This window comes from Theobroma cacao, chromosome 2 (genome assembly GCF_053813885.1).
Source record: "Theobroma cacao isolate CCN51 chromosome 2, ASM5381388v1, whole genome shotgun sequence".
Lineage (NCBI taxonomy): Eukaryota > Viridiplantae > Streptophyta > Magnoliopsida > Malvales > Malvaceae > Theobroma > Theobroma cacao.
The window spans coordinates 49,595,680-49,609,177 of record NC_142640.1 but is presented as its reverse complement, the minus strand read 5'-3'; the positions used below and the strand labels follow the sequence as shown (position 1 = coordinate 49,609,177).

Below are 13,498 nucleotides of genomic sequence, written 5' to 3'. Positions count from 1 at the left end.
TTTTTGAAATGAGAGCATTGAAACTGTAATCCAACGATTTTAGAGCCAATTCAAACTTAACTTCGATGTTGCACTAAACTTTCTATTGAGTGGAACAGAGAAGGTGATTCGACTTGCAGTGAGGTTGTTATAAATGCAAGTAAGGTATAATGTAACAAAATCTCGTATCGAATAGATAGAGAAAAAAGAAGAAGAAAAAAGTAGTAATAGTAATACTCATCAACTTGTACAAATACTATAGTAAATTGGTATCTGTTTTTCTCTTGCTTACACAGAATAAAATTGTAAAATTCATAAGCAGACTCAAATTACAGAGAAATCCTGAATCAAATTCATTCCATGTTGATCAATGGGCAAGGAAAATGGGTCAGTCAGCTGACTCGAAGCACCGGAACCCTGCGTCGTGCTGATAATAGCTCGTTCATGTGGGCAATTTGAACCAACAGCTGGTTGATCTTCTGCAGCATGAAATTGAAAGTTTTGTGGAATGAGTAGCAAACTCTGACTAACAATGGAGGAAACAGAACATACAAACAAGTATTTCCGTTCATTTTTTAACAGTGTTCATGGTTGGGCAGTGACAAGAGAAGCATTCCAGGATATGGGTTCAATTCGATTCGATAAATTAATCAGGGAGGCAGATTGTAACTGTCTCTGCTTCCAGGATTTTCCTGGAAACTTTCATCTGCTTAGCTACTTGCTGAAAAGAAAGTTCTGGGGAGAAAATTATAGCAATTCTACCAATAATCTAACGTCTTTATAATTTTGATTTGAAGTAACAGACATTAAGCGAAATGAGAAAACTGCAGCATCAGGAAAACAGAGTATGATCATTCAGAGTTTCCGAGTAGGAAGTTTCATGGCAAAAACCTGGTCTTTCTCTTGAATCAAGAACTCCAATTGATCCTTCTTCTCTCCCTTGACTCTGGTACGCCACCTCCTAACCTTGGCATACACCAACGACATCAACACCGCCGCCACAACTCCACCGACCGCCCCGAAGGACCAAACCCCCCATCCAAAAGCCACGAAGCATCGAACTCTAGCAGCAACCTTCACAATCCCAGAAGTCAGGATTTCACCAATCCCATTTGCTTTCCTCAAAGGCCGTGAGTTTCCTTCATCCCCAGTCGACGACCAAGATTCCAGAACCGCTGAATTCACCTCTTCATCTCGAACATGAACTTCTTCCCCTTCTTCATCATCTTCTGCTTCTGATGTTATATCCAACCCTTCGTGATGGCTCGGAGGGAAGACGGACAATTCATGTTGACGTCGGACATCATTGTCTTTGACAGCAACCATGTCAGTCGGATGAGGAGTAGAATATGTTGGCGACTCGATTTGCTCCCACTCGCTGAACCCTTCTGATGCCTCGGCTCCATCCATGATACCTCCCGGGATTTGGTGTCAGCCCTGGTTAAAATATCTGCTCTAAGGAGATAAGCTAGGACTCCGGGGTAAGAACACAGAACTATCCTAAAGGAAGGGGGGCTTGAAAACGTAGGAATTGATTGGATCGTAGCAATCTCCGTGTCTAGTCCACTTCAAGCAGTGTACACAAGGGAGCTTCGTTTTGGGTCTTTCGTTGCTCAGGCTTGGAGGATATTGTGGGCCAGCTGCTCCTAGGTCCTACCATCACCATCTGCCTCACCTCCTGTTGAATTTGTTTGGTTGCAATTTGGGGCAATGGTACAATTTTATTCCTTGGTTCATTTTCATAGGAATTAACGCGCCATAAATGGTATTTAAGGTGCCTTGTCAATCTACCAAATTTTGTACAATGCTACTCTAAATACTAAATACAAATTTATACTTTATGAATTATAAAATTACGTTTTTAATCATTGAAATATTTTGAAATTAAAATAAAATTTGATAAGAGTTTTAGAATAAATAAAAATTGCTTCTTGGTGTGCGTATTTATACAATTAACTTTTAAAATAATTTATTTTGGACAATCTTAACAATAATTACTTTCAAATACAAGAAAATAATTTGTCGAAAAAATTTTAATAGAAAAAAATAAAAATCAAACAAAATCTTTATAAAAAAATTATTCTTTAGAAAAAAAACCTTTAAAAATATAGTTTTTATGCAAGAATAAGACTTGTGAGCTAACCCATTTTGTAGTTAAGCCGTTTTATTAACTATATAAGTGGTTAAATGCTTAAAATAGATATTAACAAGCAATTTAGCAAACTTCATTTACATTTTTTGTGTGGTATCAAATTTTTTTATGTGACACTTATGTATATTTCCATTAGCACTAAATGAATATCATTTTTTCCGCTTAGCATCTCATAGATAACTTCTATTCATACAAAGACGTAAGTCGTTAATTTTATTCTAAAATTATCAACACATACTAAACAAAAAGTTGACTTGTTAGTTCATATTAAAATATATATATAATATTAAAAAAACTCTTAAATTATTTTAAAATTTTTAAATAAGTCATTATTTTTTATTACTTCCAATGAAATATTGAATTTTTATTTTGTATCAAATAAGTATTTATAATTAATAATTATTAATTATCATTAAATAAAATATCTCTTGTTATTTTTTACTCTTATAACACTTGACATTAACATAAAAAATAAAAAATATCATATCATAATCCACTATAACATGTTAATATGTTATGTTATTATCAATTATGACATGTGAATATACTATGTAATACAAAATTACAAGTGACATTTTAACTATTTAACTATCAGTCATATAGGCTTATTTAGATCAAAATAAAAATAAAAATATTTATTTAATTTAAAATAAAAATATAAAAATTAATTAAATATAATAAATAATAATAATTTATTTTTTTTTAATAATTTTAATTTTTTAAACATTATATCTAAAAAACTATATAATATATATAAGATCAATTGAGAGCAAATAAAAAAAAAAGTAAATAAATGAATCGAAAACCAAAAAGAGTCTTTCTCAAATTAAACAATTATTTTTCCTATCAAACACATACTTGAAAAAGAAGAATGAGTTTATAGATAAGGTGACACAATAATTATGGTTATTATTATTTTAATTTAAGCATTTAAATCTTGGGGAAGAATCAAATTTGGGATCTTGCAAAGCCCCTGGCGGGTAGATTGACTGGTAGTTGCTCCATCCCTTGCCTTCTTACCGTTGACTTCAACCAAACACACAGCCGTTATTTATTTATTTATTTTAAAAATCAATGGAAAATGGAAAAAAACAGAAAAGAAAAGGAAAACTCTTACTAACACGGAAATGGCACAGTTGCTTAATTTAGTCCAAGCGAGAGGAATTAGAAGGGCATTTTTGGTAATTAAAGACAGAACAGGCCACTGCAACAAGCAAGCTCTCCACTTCCCCTCCATTAGCTGCGGTACGATTTGCTTTAAAATCTATCTCCAAACAGTCCAAACAGTACCGAAGGGAAAAAAGGTTCGATAAATCTCTCCAATTTTATTTTTGTTTATTTGATTGGTTTTGCTTTTCTCGTAGTCATTGTTGCTGAGTTTGAAAATTTTGGAAATTTGATTGTCTTTTTAGCTTTAGCTGCAGCGACAGTCAAGTGAGCAATAGTGAAGGTAGCGTACACTGTTCTTCTTCTTTTTGATTCGAATGTTTGTGATTTGTAGAAGTTGAGTTGAAGAATTGCTCCACTTTCTAATTTTTTGAACGCATATGATTCGTCGCGTTTGGTTTGCTTGTTTCTTGCGGTTTTCCGGTGCTTTGATTGTTTGTTTCTGGATGAAGATACTGATTGGCTGCATTTTTATTGGAAGAAGCGGATCCGGGAGGGAGAAATAAAGTGTAGAAAATTAGGCATCGCTGTCTGATAATTGTGTAAACCAGTATTGTTTGACAAGAAAATTATTAATTAGCTTTTGGACTCAAGGTTTTTGAGATATTTTGGATAATAAAGCGGTGTTGATACTTCAATTGACAATATAATATTATCTTTATTTAAAGACATAGTATGTTATTATTTTGTAAGCATTAAAATTGCTTTTGAGCTATTGAAATGCTGTATCCTTCTACCTTTTCTATGGTTTCTGCATGGACTCAGTGAAATCTTGCAATGGCTACTAATTTTAGCTTATGGTGAACAAATTGCTGTGAAACTCTCTTTTTTCTTATTGAAATGTTATATTTCGTTATCTAAAAGTAATTTCCTTGCTCTTGGTGCAGTTATCTATTTATAAGCCATCTTTTGGAAGGGTTTGATATTGCTTTGAAGAAATGCTCGTGTCTGCTTTACTCACATCTGTGGGAATAAATTCCGGCCTTTGTGTATTGTTTTTCATATTGTATTCGATATTGAGGAAACAGCCAAGTAATTATGAAGTTTATATACCACGCTTGCTTGCTGAGGGGAATTCTAAGCGGAGAACTGGTTTCAACCTAGAAAGACTAATACCATCTCCTGGTTGGGTGAAAAGGGCATGGAAGCTATCTGAAGACGACCTCTTGTCAACATCTGGCTTAGATGCTGTCGTCTTTATGCGTGTTATAACCTTTAGGTGAGTGGTTTCTTCCATAAGGAAGTTTTTGTTAGTGTCAAGAAGAAAATCTAATGAGTTAGCTCAGTCGATAGATGGATTTTTGGTTATACATTTGGTTTTATATATTTTTTTGATTGTGTCCTTGATTTTATTTATTTGTGCCTGTGTGTCAGAGAGAGAGAGAGAGAGAGAGATTGAAGTATATATAGGAGGAAAAGATTGCTTGAATCACAGAAAATATACATCACAATACTTTTTCTCACACTTTAATGATTAAAAAAATGCCAATAGGATGAATTTTATAAAGAGGGAGCTCGTCAAAATAATAGACATGATCTTAATTTACTTTAGTAATGTCAGGAATGTTAACTTTTTCATTAGACATAGTTTGTGAATCGATAGTTTTAAATAAAATGGAAGGCTTTCAACAAGAGGATGGTGAAGCGAAGGACAAAGGCATCCTGTCCATGCTTCTGCTTCTTCATGTATTTAATAAATTCTTAGTTTTTGTAATTCCTAAGAGAAGTCTCATCAACCATTATATATTAATTTGACTAGTCTTAAGGAGAAACTTTCTCTAACCAGTGCTACCATACATGATTCCCTTGGCCTGAGTATTGTCCAGTTGCCTATTTTGGTGCATAGGCATCTAGACAACTGCTATGAGAATATATAGTCAATGTTTGACTACAATGTGCCATTGGTGAACTGAGGATAATAGCTTCCTGCAGCATTATCTTTCTGTAAAAATGCTTTTTTTTGTTGTTGACAAAAAATGTGATTTTAGGCATATGTGGAAGCCTTAACTGGTAGAAATATTTTTTTTCATTTTGGAAGTTAAACTTCCAAACTTCAGTCTTCTTATATTTATTTTCTTTTCCACTGTATGCATGCATTACTTGATCTTATCTTTAGTATTTCTTGATACTTGATATTGAAGATTTTATTTAGGCTTTATTAAGTGCTTTTCTGACTCAACCGTGTGTTTGTTATTTTCTCTTAATACTGCAGTTTAAGAGTTTTTTTGTTCGCTGGGGTTATTGGGATATTTGTTCTTCTCCCAGTTAATTGCACAGGAGATCAGCTAAACGATATTGATTTTGCTGATTTGTCAAACAATTCTTTGGATTTGTTTACCATTTCAAATCTAGAAAGTGGCTCAAAAAGGTAAGTTCTAGTTTAAAAATAATTTTCACATAAGTTAAACTTTGATTCTACATAGCTACTTGACTTGGCAAAATGGATAGATGCCTTCAAAAATTAACATTTTACCTTCCTCAAGAAATATTCTTTTATTACGTCGTAACAAAGATCATGTGTTTATGATTTCTTGATTCTTAAAGAAATGGTAATTGTCTTTCAGAACCTGAAAGTTTTTAGCTTTATCATATGCTTAGGGCCTAGGCAAGTGCAAAGCAAAACTTACTAGTTTTGGCCTCTTGGGCAGGTTATGGGCTCACTTTTCTGCTGTGTATCTTGTCACTGCATTTGTTTGCTATCTACTCTATTATGTAAGTCAACTTCTTCACCAAAGGAAATCAGTTAACAGAATTCAACTGTCTCGAAGCCCTTTGTCTATTATCTAAAATTTCAAGTCTTATGTTAAGTTCGATGTATTATCTGTCCTTAATGTCACACAGATGCTGATTTCTAGAACTAATTTTGGTATTACTGATCATGATTGTCCTCTATGTATAAAGGATGTTGGAGCTATTTAAGCAATTTTATTGGACCAGGTACTGAGTGGTGAATTTTCTGCAGGAATATAAATATATAACTGCTAAAAGGATTGCTTATTTTCACTCAACCAAACCTCAGCCTCATCAATTCACCATCTTAGTACGCAGTATACCTGTTTCTGCTGGGAGCAGTGTTAGTGAGAGTGTTGAAAGATTTTTTTTGGAGTATCATCCTTTCACATACCTGTCACATATGGTTGTTCATCGAACAAGTAAACTTCAAAGTCTCATTGTAAGTGATTTTTTTATGTTTTTCATTTCCTTAAGCCTCTACTTCTATTTACTCTTTAATAGTTTTTAGGATTTTTTCTTCTTTGAGATAAATGAACATAATTGAGAAATATTTTCATCTTAAGCCTGTGGTTTTGTTGCCGTGTATGGTTAAATAATATGCTAGTTGTGCTGGATGCATCCTGTCTTCTTCTTTTTTCAGTAAGTCTAGTTTCACATCCTCCATGTTTCTAACAATTATTTCATTACTTTTTTTAATCCCCTTTCAGAAAGATGCAAAAAAATTGTATAAAAGGCTTACCCACTTACAATCAGATCCCAATCAGCAGAAGTATAGGCATATTGGGTTGTTTGGACGCAAGTTTGATCTGGTGGATCATTATGGAAAGAAATTAGAGGACATAGAGGAGAATCTGAGATTAGAGCGGTCTGAAGTTTCATTGGCAGCAGAAGTATGTGCTTGTACCTGCTCTTTTGCTTTCTTTTGGCATTGGTTTTTGCTATATTTTTCCACCTTTTGTCAGGATATTGTTTAACCATCTGAATTATGCTTCACAAAGGTCTTAATATCTGTATATTTGTGTAGGCCTCACATCTATCTAGGTTTGTGAATTATTAATCATGATTTCTTATTGAAATAAAACGAACAGGTAATGCAAACAATTTAATGAACTCCTATAAAAAACTGTTATGCATTATAAAAGGCACCATGGTTGGTTTTGGAATTTCTGGTTCTAGTAGCAACAATTGGCTTTCTGCATTAGAAATTATGAAAAGAAAATTGTGAATCTAAACATTGTATAAGATGCGACTGAGGTGATACTAGTTAAGGGACCCTTTAGTAATTGTAGAAGCCAAAGTGAGGAAATACAGAAAATTGGTGGAAGTTAGATCACTGACATTGAGTCATCACCAAGAATACTTCAAAAGGCTTTTCTTCACAGAAGTGAGATTTTCTTTTATTATTTTTCCCAATAAATTATGACAAAACTGGAAAAGAATAATGATGTTCCTATGATGGTTTTATTGTTCCTGATATCATTCTTACTAAATAGATTTATTAATGCACATATTATTGGGAAATCAATCAAAATGGTTTCATAATGCACAAAGAAAGAAAAGTGATAAAAAAGAAAAAAAACAAGGGGGACAGGGGGTGGGGGGGAGTAGAAAACATGGCAGTGGGTTTTAAACATGAAGTTCCTTACGATCTGAAGTCTTAAATTTCTGAAGGTTATTTATAAGCAGTGCTGATGATAGCAAATCTGACAAGAGATATGACTCCTAACTGCTAGAATTCTCCTTATTCAAGGGTTGAACAAACCTCTAAGGTTGATATTTTATTAGAAAATGATGAATTCCTACTTGTTGACTTTTGCTAGCATCCCTATATTAATTGATTAAAGGTGCAACCATAGTATAACAAATTAATGAATCACCAGAGAATGACTTTGTGTGCATTCTATCTTGAATCCACTTATCTTTCTTGCAACTGTACTGAGCTTGTATATATTTATGCTGGCTCACGTTCTACTTCCTTCTTGTGGCAATTCATTTTTGGCTTAATACTCATTTTAGGATCTAAGCTTTGTCAAATTTTTCACTTCAAGATTTAACCTATTATTTTGTTCAAATCAGGATGCAATCGTTTGGATTTTATCTGTTCAAGGAAAATCGATGACCAAAGTCAGCAAATACAGTTAATAGGACTTATGGTGCTATGTCAAATAATCTTTAACAAATATAAATTTGAATCCCTTAATTCTATTAATGGTAATTTACTAACTTTTATCAATAATTTTCCTTAAATGGATAAAATCGAAAAGATAAATCATAATTTCAAGGAAATAATAAGTTGAATTCTGAAATGAAAAATTTGGCGAACATTAAATCTTTTAAATGAGCAAATGCCACTTATTTTTTCACTAATTGTGCCAAAGAACCTAAAACGTAGTTATAGAGTGTTTATAACCTCATGTAAATCAATGATATACACCTAAAAATTAAGTTTTCACTTTGCAATTAAGTTGGTTTTAAATTTTTTGTGGTGCATGTAGCGTCCTATTGATGCATTTCATATTCAATGTATAAGGAAGTTGGAGCAGCTTTTGTCTCTTTCAAGACTCGTTATGGTGCTGCAGTTGCTTTCCACATGCAACAATCAACTAATCCAACACAGTGGGTCACAGAACAAGCTCCTGAGCCGCATGATGTCTACTGGCCTTTCTTTTCATCGTCGTTCATGAAAAGATGGCTTTCTAAGATTGTTGTTATTGTTGCATGTATTTTCCTGACAATTCTATTCCTTATTCCTGTTCTGGTTGTGCAAGGTCTTACTAACCTTAATCAGTTGGAAATTTGGTTTCCATTCTTGAAAAGCATTCTGACCATGTAAGTGGTAGTTTAAGATCTTCAGCTCATTTCATTTGACCATCATTCCTGTTGTCATTGTTTTACTGCTGTATGTTTGTATTGCTGCCCATGCTTTCTCCTTGTAAAAATTTCCCAGCAAACTGTTTCTATATTCTGCTGAATTACATTTTTCTTTAAGAACAAAAACCTTTGAGAATCAGAATAGTGAAGTTGGGCATATCTTGATGTGGCATTTCTGGTGTTTCTATTGATAATATTAGGCAGAAGTAGATTACGGCAATTTGAAGATAAAAAAATTAAGTCCGTCAAACATATAGATCTTGGCATTCATAAAGAGTCAATGCCCTGGTGCCTTATGTTGCATTCAGAGAAAAAAAAAAAAGAAACGAAGCAAGATTGATGTTGTCAAATTGAAAATGGAAATATAGAAATTACTTGGTTTTTGCAAGTCTGGTTTCAGTTTTGTGGCTTTGGTACTGAGAAACAGCTGATATTTGGTTATAATTCCATTCTGCAGTTCATCTGTTAGACCACCTTTCTTAATAGACGTAGTCAACCTTGATTCAGTTTGCTTCATTCTTATGTGTGCATTATCACACTTCCCTCAAGGTTTCACTTCTTCGTTGAATAATTCATGAATATATGAATGTAGTAATGACCACTAGATTAAGGTTATGTCTTTGTCTCATGTCATTCAAGCACCCTCCTTTTTGCTGTTTCTAGTTTATCCTTCAAAGAAGTGTAAATGGTAATATTTTCTATTTCATTTTATAATTTATACTTTCACAATTTCATTTGTGCTGATTAATCGGGAGACTGCAGAATAAATTCCGATGATAGTGTTTAGATTCTTTTGATGTATACAATCTTTAATTATATTCTCAAACGCACAGTAAATGTCAACATTTGAGCATTTTCATGTTATTTATCCATCTTTATTCTTTCTCTTGGTAGTGCAAAGTTTAATTGTTATCTGTCCTGTTTGCAGAACGTTCATCAGTCAGGTAATTACAGGGTATCTTCCCAGCCTTATACTTCTGTTGTTTCTTAAGATTGTGCCACCGATAATGGAATTTCTTTCCTCCATTCAAGGATACATCTGTCACAGTGATATTGAGAAAAGTGCATGTAACAAAGTGCTCTGGTTCACAATATGGAATATATTTTTTGCAACTGTATTTTCTGGATCAGTTTTATATCAGGTTTCTATCATCCTTGAACCAAAGAATATTCCTGCAAGGCTCGCTGTTGCTGTTCCTGCACAGGTGAGTATATTTTTCAGCGGAGAACTTCTTTGACAAGTTTCGTCCAATTTAATAGGGTGAAAATGGGATGGGGTTCTTTCTTTAGCGGTTCATAGAGGCATAACTAATGCAGGAGAATGTCTCAATAATTGCTCCAACTTAATTGGCTGATAAACTTTCTTCTTGCTTGTGTATATGCTGATCAAGATTACATTATAATTTTATAGTATTGAATCTAATTTTAGGGACAATGTTGTAGATGAAAAATTGAGTCATTAAACTTAGGAATTCGATGCAAGTAAACTGGTACTGGAATATAATCTTACAACTCATTGCTAATATGTGTTATTTTACAGAGAAAAAAAAATTAGAACATTCAACAAAAATGCTATCAATACATGGGAAGTTTTTGAAAAGGATAAAATTATATTATAATGTCTATTTTGTTAGATTATAGTTTTTACAAATTATTAATGTTTCCTTAACTAAGAAAGGCTGAAGAATGAAACAAAACCTCAAGGAATATGTTCCCTTAAAAGGATGACTTGTCTTAAAAGCAGAACTGTTAAAATTTGTCCCTCTGTGTGCATGCACACTCATTCAGCTTATTATATATATTGATTTGGCCAGTTGCCATGATACCATGTTAAATTTCTGAGAGCGCTGTTCACTATTCAACATATAGACAAGGTTGCTACAAGAAATTTCAAATTTGGTTGGACAAGATTAGAAGATATAAACTATTCCATGCTAATGACAATGCTAATTTTTTCTGTAGGCATCTTTCTTCATTGCTTATGTCGTAACATCTGGATGGACGAGTGCCTCATCAGAACTTTTTCGCATAATTCCTTTTATTTGGAGTCTTATAAGAAAACCTTTCAGTTGTTGCTCAGATGAAGAAATTGAAGTTCCAGCTATTCCTTACCACAGAGACCTTCCAAGAATTCTTTTTTTTGGACTTCTTGGAATTACATATTTCTTCCTTGCACCATTAATTTTGCCCTTCCTCTTGGTGTACCTCTGTCTTGCTTATGTAATCTATCGCAACCAGGTTAGTTAGCTTTCTGACTCCTATTTTTTCCTTTATGTAAGTTTTCCTGCAGTTTGTAATTGTCATCTTCAAGTACATCATTTCAAGTTAGGCTTGTTACTTATATCAAACTTCAGTTACCAAGTAAGATGAGCAATCTATAATGAGCACGTGCGTCTGGTCAAATTGCCATAGATCAAAAGGCACTGCTTTTTTGTATGTCTCTACAATTTAGGCTAATTTTTTGAATTGGTTGGTGGGTTACAATGTGCTGTAAATATAGCTGGCCTATATATGGTGTGATATGACTACTTAATTAGAAGATTGCTTTGTAGTCAAACCTTTGGAAAACAACACAGTTCTTGTAATTTTTTTATATACAAGTATGATACAAATGTACCTGCATTTTCAAGGAGATTATGGAATATTCAACATTCAGTTACTTATGAGCTGATTCTTGAGATTGCATGTGACTGCAACTTTGAAAGATTAAGTTATGAAATTTGAGTCACTGATCGAAAATTATAGTTTATGAAGCCTCCCATAAGCGCTTAAGTTAATGTTTCTATTTCAATTTTATGCCCTAGATATTATTTCTCTTGCAAATAAATGGACCAGCATATTTTAATTTTTGACATTTTTATTCACAATTTGTGCAGATAGGTATATTCTGGAATTAGTTTGTACTAACTTGCATTTATGTTTTGGCAAATTTATTATGCAGTTTATAAATGTATATGCACCTAAGTATGAGACCGCTGGGAAATTCTGGCCTATTGTGCACAATTCGATGATATTTTCTCTTGTACTTATGCAAGCTATTGCAGTGGGAATCTTTACGCTGAAGAAGCTCTCTTTAGCATCAACTTTAGTTTTTCCTCTTCCTGTCCTCACGCTTCTCTTCAATGAGTACTGCCGGAAACGTTTCTTGCCAAATTTCATTGCTTACCCTGCTGAGGTATGTATCTTCACATGCCAAAATTATTGTAAACTGAATGAGTTATGGGATTGTAGCATCAAGTGTCGCTACTGCTGCTCTCCCTCACTCTCTGACACATGCGTACAGAAGTCTTTTGGCTGTTTCTGTTAAATCCTCTATCTTGATGTTAACTTGGATTTTACATCTTGCAGGTTTTGATAAAGAGAGACAGGGAAGATAGAAATGATCCTACAATGGAAGAATTCTATGATAACTTAGTGACTGCCTATCAGGATCCAGCCTTGTTGCCAATTCAGTTTTCTCCAAATGCTGACAGTCTTAATAGCCCTCTTATATCAGCTGCCGAAGTTCGACATTAAGGTATGATTGTTTTTATTGTTTGTCGACCTAACTAGTAACAATATGATCAAATTTCGTTTCATATAGACTTTGATTCTTTGGCATCAGCAATCACGTTGTATCTGAGAAAAAAGTGTACTTAATGTGCTTGGGATTTATGTCTGTTTGTGTCCTGATGGATATACATGGTTATCTGGCTTTCCTTAAACTTTAAAGTTTGTCCACCAATGCCATTAAACATTGCCTTGAATTCTAACGGAAGCTTACTGTATTCCAGGTTGTTAGCGTATTTTTGGATGTTTAGATGAAGTCTACTTATTGTCTGGATCCTCATTGTACCTAGTTCATTACTTTCAGATCAAGATGGAGAGCAGAATCATATTGCCAATAGCTGAAGGTCCATCTCCTGCACAGGCTAAAACTTTTATAGTCATGTTATACTTGAATTCACTGCTGTTCAGGCATCTCATATCACCATCGTATCATCACAAAGTTGAGACAAATAGGAAGTCATCCTCGCTGCGCAGTCACGATTACCTGGTATCTCCAAAATAGTTGAATTACAAGGTAGATGAGATTATAGCATGGTATCTAAAGGAAAATCTCAAAACTAGCAACTCATTTGTTTCCACACATACTATAGTCACTCAGATTTAGTTTAACTTTATTCAACTTATGATACTATCATAGTGAATGAATAGATTTGTTCTTATAATAAGGTAAAAACATCTTGGGGTCTATTTAGGGTGTGAGTTAGGGGTATCTAGGGTGTTTGGCATTAGAGAAAGTCAAACCTGAACTCTCTCCTATCTTTTTAGCTTTCTGCATAATTTATTATTTGTTATTTGTTTTGCGAAATTTTTCAAGTGAAAATGCCAGAGACAAAGGCAAGAGTTCATTCTTCATTTAACCTTAATCCATACGGTCATTGAAAGGTGAAAAGCTCTTCTTTTCATCTTCATTTACCTTTATGAAACTGCTGTAATTTTTTTCTTCCTTTCTCCTTCCTGATTGTCCCTTCTGCCATATTTGTTTATAAATTTATTGCAACAAAGCGAAATTTATGCCAACATGTAACTGGATTTGGCCTCTTTTGCATG

The 13,498-nt window shown here is 33.5% G+C and overlaps 2 protein-coding genes across 5 annotated transcripts; one reads left to right on the top strand and one right to left on the bottom strand.

The window, feature by feature from the left end:
* Positions 1 to 189: 189 nt before the first annotated feature.
* On the bottom strand, positions 190 to 1,546 carry LOC18610336 (uncharacterized). The gene is made up of 2 exons (XM_007045933.3): positions 871 to 1,546; positions 190 to 458 (listed from the first exon to the last, which is right to left on the bottom strand). The coding sequence occupies exons 1-2, from the start codon at positions 1,387 to 1,389 to the stop codon at positions 372 to 374; spliced, it is 606 nt and encodes a 201-aa protein (XP_007045995.3). The 5' UTR covers positions 1,390 to 1,546; the 3' UTR covers positions 190 to 371.
* Positions 1,547 to 3,166: 1,620 nt separating this feature from the next.
* LOC18610335 (Early-responsive to dehydration stress protein (ERD4)) lies at positions 3,167 to 13,374 on the top strand. Of its 4 annotated transcripts, none has more exons than XM_007045932.3 (13): positions 3,192 to 3,435; positions 3,544 to 3,581; positions 4,186 to 4,517; positions 5,511 to 5,666; positions 5,947 to 6,010; positions 6,261 to 6,470; positions 6,739 to 6,921; positions 8,562 to 8,860; positions 9,831 to 10,107; positions 10,865 to 11,140; positions 11,844 to 12,077; positions 12,251 to 12,419; positions 12,676 to 13,374. In XM_007045932.3, the coding sequence occupies exons 3-12, from the start codon at positions 4,237 to 4,239 to the stop codon at positions 12,416 to 12,418; spliced, it is 2,148 nt and encodes a 715-aa protein (XP_007045994.1). In that variant the 5' UTR covers positions 3,192 to 3,435; positions 3,544 to 3,581; positions 4,186 to 4,236; the 3' UTR covers position 12,419; positions 12,676 to 13,374. The 4 variants fall into 4 exon arrangements, 3 of the variants coding, with proteins under 3 accessions (XP_007045994.1, XP_088659831.1, XP_088659830.1); XM_088803705.1 differs by lacking the exon at positions 8,562 to 8,860 and having other exon boundaries at positions 3,194 to 3,435; positions 9,831 to 9,846; positions 9,935 to 10,107; positions 12,756 to 13,374; XM_088803704.1 differs by having other exon boundaries at positions 3,195 to 3,434; positions 3,542 to 3,581; positions 12,756 to 13,374.
* Positions 13,375 to 13,498: the final 124 nt, after the last annotated feature.